The 6519-nt window shown below is 34.1% G+C and overlaps 1 protein-coding gene across 1 annotated transcript; it reads left to right on the top strand.

Annotated features, from left to right (window-relative positions):
• Positions 1-2721: 2721 nt before the first annotated feature.
• Positions 2722-6415, top strand: LOC140784052 (uncharacterized). The gene is made up of 5 exons (XM_073131230.1): positions 2722-3070; positions 3115-3201; positions 3290-3331; positions 3511-4073; positions 5624-6415. The coding sequence occupies exons 1-5, from the start codon at positions 2722-2724 to the stop codon at positions 6212-6214; spliced, it is 1632 nt and encodes a 543-aa protein (XP_072987331.1). The 3' UTR covers positions 6215-6415.
• The last annotated feature ends 104 nt before the right edge of the window (positions 6416-6519 follow it).

Raw genomic sequence — 6519 nt, 5'->3', positions numbered from 1 at the left:
TAGTGTTTGTATGCAAAACACTCACCAAATACACAACCTCTCAGGTGGGTTTATTTTCACATAATTTATTGACTAATATTTCCATGCAATATATAAGATAAAAATAATATTTCTACACAATATATAAAATGAAAATAATATTTCTACACAATATATAAGATAAAGATCTCACATTTTCATAAATAATATAAGAAAAAAAACTTGAAATACCACAGTCCGCAATAAGCCCCCAAAATATATATTCATATACTTTAACAAAGTAAATGTTTGCCTAAGAGCTACAATCCGTCTAGACTTATTTTACAATAAAAATAAAATAAAAGAGATTGTAAATAAATTTTCACCAACACCTCTACAGACTCATGATCATCTACTAATCTAAAAATATTTCTACCAAAAGTTAGTGAACATAAAACTCAGCAAATATACACATCTATAATCTAAAATTAGTATAAGAAATAAAAACGCGCGCACACACACACACCCACACACACACACACATATATATATATAATATAATACGTTAATATAATACGTTAATATAACATGTCTATCATATCCGTATCTATAATTCACATATATTAATAAATAACACATGATATGTATCTTTCAACTTATCAATTCTTTCTCTCATGCTCTCATAGAGGTATAGCCAAGAATTATCATTATTTGTTTACAGAGATATCCACCACATAATAAGATATGCTCACACATTGAGGAGCGACAGATATCTAGCAGTAATGTCGCTCGTATATACTTGTTGACGCTATATAATCAATTATTTATGGCCAACAGACTAAGGACAACAAACTAAGGATCTCAATCGTAAGCCCACACCCTCGTATCTATTATCATCCTCATTATTATCACATATAACAAAATTATCGCATTTAGCAGAAATTAAGAACATATAGCTCATAGACTCCTTGACTATGTGTCATCGAGTATTGCTGGATCTATATTCTTTTTTCTTTCTTTCTTTCAAAGCAAGTATTAAATGTTGGCTCTGCAAGAACTCTTTTCTGTAATTGCGATTGAGCTGACAACAATAGGATTTAATTCCGCATTTGTGAACTTGAACGTTAGAGCTCACCAGCCTAATGAATGCTGCTGCTATGTTTGATTCCAATTCGCATTTGCTAAAGATAATATAATATATGACTAAATAATGGAAAATAAGGGGAGAGAGAGAGAGAGAGAGAACATATAGCAAAGACTATTTAGAACATATAGGACGTTGCAGAGAAAGAAGTGTACCTCCTCCTGCTTAACTGTGACAAAAAAAAGAAAGAAAAAAACTATTCTTTGCTCAAATTGCAGGTAAAACCTTTGGCTTTGCCCTTGATGATCTTTGGAGTTGCTTTAGCTTTTGGATCATTGCAGGTTAACATTTTTGTGAAGCTGGGTGTCCCGGAATATGATCCCATTCTCGCGTACTCTGTATAAAACTAATGGCCCAAAGAGGAGAGGATACTTTCGAAATTAACTAACCTGTTGATCAATCACCACCTATATACGTATGAAAAATTGTAAATAGGTAGGTAGCCGGATTGGTTCATTGAGATTAAAGGTTTCATTGAGATTAATAGCCTCAGGTGTATACGAGTTCTAATACTGCCATGCTGTGACCAACACTAAGGTATAGATAACTGAACTAATTACATGAACAATGGAACCGGAGCAAAATAAATGCAGGAGAATATATAAAACATATAGGAAGTTGTTTTAGAACGTTGCAGAGAAAGAAGTGCATATATATCTCCTGCTTAATTGGGACGAAAAACTATTCTTTGCCCAAATTGGAGGTAAACTTTTATTGGATTTGCCTTGATGATCTTTGGGAGTTGCTTTGGCTTTTGGACCATTTCAGGTTCACATTTTTGTGCAGCTCGCTGTCCCCGAATTTGATCCCATCCTCTCCTACTCTGTATTGAACTAATGGGCCAAAGAGGAGAGGATGCTTTCGAAATTAACCAACCTGTATGTTTGTTGATCGTCAATCACGAGAGTATATATGTACGTATGCCCTAGCTTTAATTTGCCTTACGAACTTGTTATTAATTTATTCCTAAACCCAATAGGTCGAGAGAATCCAATGCATGTACGCTTTGTTCCTCCAATCACATGCAAACCCAAAAAGGAAAACAATTAAAGCAGCCAACTTTGTCGTCACCTTTAATTCCTCAAGCTAGCCTATAAATTAAACCTTATATTAAGCTAACATCAGTTGGATCATAAAATTCAATCAAGACATGGCAATGGTTCCAAATTATATGTACGTATCGTCTGACGATGATAATACCGACGAATTGCCTCACGATGGTTCGTTGCCCGACTTATATGGTAAGGTCGGCCATGGTTGGCCCTTTAATTTATGTAATTTTGCTATCTAATTAGCTCCTCTTAATCTTTTGTCAACTCTATGTGTCTCACTTGATTAATATTTAAGAGTTTAGAAAGAGGAAAGGAAATTGTTTTAGCATCTAATGACTAATGTGATCGCAATAGTATATTAATACTTTATTCTTTAATTCTTAATTTTTATGAGAAGTCTTGCGAACAATTATGAGATCATTATTGATAATTAATTAGTTTTGTAAAGTTTCGCATTTTTTATTTGTTTTGCGGACAAGTATTAAAAATTGTGGCTCCGCAGCAGACCATGATCCTATGCTAGGCTTATATGACCCGGACAAACCACGGCCGTCCATCTTCCCAACGATGTACAAGGGGAAATTCAAGGAAAAGTACAAAGAGATTGATGACGCTATACGCAACGATGATTGGACCTATCTCCAGAAGCTCCTATCAGAAAAGTTCATACCAAATGATGATGAGATGAATTTATCGGATGCGGTGAATTTATCAGATGACCCGCTGCTTAGCGTCGTGGTCGCCTACGACAAGAGCGATCTCGCACTGAGGCTGCTGGATGTGATGCCCGAAGGGAATCTGTGGGCTAAAAACATCTACGGTGATACGGCGCTGCACGTGGCTGCAGCGAAGGGAGACGTGAGGGTCGTGGAGGCACTTGTCACGAAATGGGAGGCGCTCATATGGTTGAAAAACAGTAAAAATGAGACTCCGCTGCACAAGGCGGCGCTCTACGGGCAGCGAGACGTCTTTTGGAAGCTGGTAGAAAATATCCAGAACATTATTCTACCCTTTTCTACCTCTTGGAGTTGATTTACCGATTTCCTGGTACAGTACGTAATTATCTCTTATTAAGATTGCATGAATTTTGGGCTACATCTGACTTACTGATTTCCTGGATTTGATGTTTCTACAGTCACATGGATTCGGCAGCTTGTTTTTAATGTATTGAAGCAATGTGAGTTTAAAATATGCTAACCTGTAGGAATTAGTACTTGTTCAAAAGAGTATTATTTATATATATCCTCTACTTGAAAATGCAAGTGGGAAGTTAATTTCTATATAAACTTGATATCCACAATTATAATCTAATATACTACTGTAGTTAATTTACAATTCTTATTTGTTATCCTACAGCATTCCCTAGCATTCAGAAACTCCAAGAGCAGAAACGGAAGCAGAGGCAAACTCGGCAACTGATTGCTTTATTAGCTAGAGAGTCTGATTATTGGAATTTTTATAACAGAGGAGGGAAACCTTTCAACAAAAAAAAATTTTACCCTTCGAACGGAATAGAATCAATAGAGGAGATTCTTTTGAAAAAATTAGTCAAGTGCTGCTGCCAGAAAAAGGATGCGACTGAAAATCACGCTCGATGGTCAGAGTCGCCTCTAATTATTGGTGCTAAAATGGGATTTGATGAATTCGTGGAGAAAATCTTAGACCTATTTCCAGAATCTACATCCAATTTAGATACAGAGGGAATGAATGTGCTTCAAGTGGCAATCAAATATGGCCACAAAAAGATCACGAAGCTTATACTATCAAAGATCTCTGGGAGTAATCCAACTATACCTTCTGGGTTGCTGTCCTATGTCCACCCGTCGACTGGAAATACCATCTTGCATTTTGCTGCAGAGAAAACTGTGAAAGATAGGAGCTTTCCCTTGCAGATGCAATATGAACTCCAATGGTTTGAGGTGAACTTACACAACTAATATCCCTTTTACTTCGACTATCTCTCTCTCTCTCTCTCTCTCTCTCTCTCTCTCTCTATATATATATATACTTCTTCACTAACTTTAATATGCCTAATCCAACCATTTTCCTAATTCAAGAGTTGGTGAGAAAAATCTTTTTTCTTAGGTTTGACTACATAAAAGAGAGGGACTTGGAAGATACATATCCACTATGTAATTATGTGGATGTATGTGACGTCCATAATAAATTTGTGCGCCATAAGTTAATCTATCTTCTATATCCTACCTAAATCTAGTACTTTCTCAATGCAATTTATAAATTAGTGCTTTATGATTTTACTTCTATAATAGAGATCCATGAGCTTAGAATATTTTAGAGCTATATTACTCTAAATTGTTTTAACGGATTACTGTAGAAGTTTTTTTTTTACACAACGGTATATATCAGTGTAAAGGTTTGCGAACCAAAAGGATTTGCTTTATGCTAGCTATACTAACCGAATAGAATAATTTAAGTTGAGAATCTTAGAGCAACTCGAACCGAGCTCCATTGCTAGCTTCAAATTTGGAGCTAGCAATAGTAGAGCTCTAAATTTGGAGTCCCACTAAAAAAATAGAGCCCGGCTCCATTTTGTTTTAAGCTTTTTAAAATTTTTAAATTTACCTAATAATTATTACATTCAATAATTTTAATTTTATTTGTATTTTTTATTAAATAATTTAGTTAGTTAAATTGAGTATATAATTAGTTTTTAATAAAAATAGTACCATTGGAAATGTTTGATTGGAACTTTAAAATGAGTCTAATATTAAATTATTTTTAGTTAATTTAAATTTAAATTTTTTATTATTTATAAAAATGAGTTTAATATTTTATTATTTATAAAATAAATATGTTTATTATTATTTAAAATCAATATGTCGTAGGAAAATATAAATATTAAATATTAAAATACATAATATATCAAACATGAAATAATTATATCAATATAGAGGAGATGGATACAGTCAAGGAAGAGGAGATGGCTACGGTATTGGGAGATAATTTACTAGACTATTAAATATCTATTATTTTTATTATAAAATATTAATTTTTGCTTATTTTATATAATATAATTTTGATATTTTTAGTTAATGATATGTAATGCTTATTTCAATGTTTATTTCATGTAATATAATTTCGATGCGTTTAATTAAAAATTAGTAATTTAAAATTACTTATGAAACTATTAAATATTAGTATTATTTTAAAGATCTCGATGAGAATTTTCTAACCATATATTTTTTATTAAAAAATAATAACACTGAAAGGACTTATTAACTAATTTAAAATAGCAATATTATTTTAATAAATATGGAGCCCGGTGTGTTGTAGTTGACTGGGCTCTTGGCTCCATATTGGAGCCATATTTAGAGCACGTAATGCTCTTAGCAAATGAAACCACATAAACAGATTTTCGTATCTCTCTGACTCTTGAGTAAGATTTAAAACTATGAAAAATTGAAAAATTATAGGGAAACTAGCTTACATATGATTGTATCAACTGTAGGAAATAAGAAATATGGTACCAAAAGATCTCTTGCACCACAGAAACAAAAACGAGCAGACTGCAGAAGAGCTCTTCACCGAGAACCACAAGGATATGGTAACAAGTAGCGAAGTGCAGCTAGTGGAAATGGGCAAGACATGCTCCGCTCTAGTAGTTGCTGTGGTATTTGCCTCTACTTTTTCCATTCCAGGTGATAAGGATGCGAACCAAAACCCAATCTTCTTCCACAGGACTGCATTCAAAGTGTTCTCCCATGCATACGTGATTGGGTTATCCAGTGCAGCTACTTCTTTTATGCTCTTCTTATCCTTCTTAAACTCTTCTAATTACAGAGAGCAAGACTTCCGACGCTTTCTTCCTATCAAGTATTTACTAGCTAACGTGTCCTTCCCCATTGCACTGGTGGCTCTATTTATTGCTTTCTCATGTAACATCTATCTTCAGATCTACGGAGGAAAGCCGACGGAGACGAAGTACATAATTCCGTTTATTTGTGATCTCGTCGTCTTCCCGTCAGTATGTTTACTAGTGCTGTTCTACCATCTTCCCTCAATTGAGATCGGATATTTTCTCCGGCATGTTTGGCGTTAAATTGGAAGCTAGTTGTGGGAATAAATTTGATCAGAAGCACATGGAGAAGGATGCAGAGCTCCGAAAATCTAGTGCAGGGTTGCAATAAAAAAGGGAAGATAAGTAGATGAAAAAAAGACGGTGGAAGAGTAGCGGTTGTCATTTTATTTTCCCATTTATACGTATGAAAAATTATAAAGGTTAATGTCGCAATTGGCAGAATATGTAGCTTTAATTTGCCTTGTGAACTTTTATTAATTTATTCTTTAAACCAATGAGTTGAGAGAATCTAATGCATGCACACTTTCTTCCTCCAATCACATGGA

The sequence above is a fragment of the Typha latifolia genome, chromosome 3 (assembly GCF_019914945.1).
Source record: "Typha latifolia isolate L0001 chromosome 3, TyphaL0001v2, whole genome shotgun sequence".
In the NCBI taxonomy this organism is placed as follows: Eukaryota; Viridiplantae; Streptophyta; class Magnoliopsida; order Poales; family Typhaceae; genus Typha; species Typha latifolia.
Note: the sequence above shows the minus strand (reverse complement) of the source record. Positions and strands in the feature narration are given on the sequence as shown.

Bases quoted from the DNA above. Each gene is read 5' to 3' on its own strand.
- LOC140784052 (XM_073131230.1), top strand. From the start codon at position 2,722: ATGTACAAGGGGAAATTCAAGGAAAAGTACAAAGAGATTGATGACGCT. The intron at 3,071-3,114 runs GTAAAAATGAGA...CTCTACGGGCAG, and splicing joins GCTCATATGGTTGAAAAACA to CGAGACGTCTTTTGGAAGCT. The intron at 3,202-3,289 runs GTACAGTACGTA...ATGTTTCTACAG, and splicing joins GTTGATTTACCGATTTCCTG to TCACATGGATTCGGCAGCTT.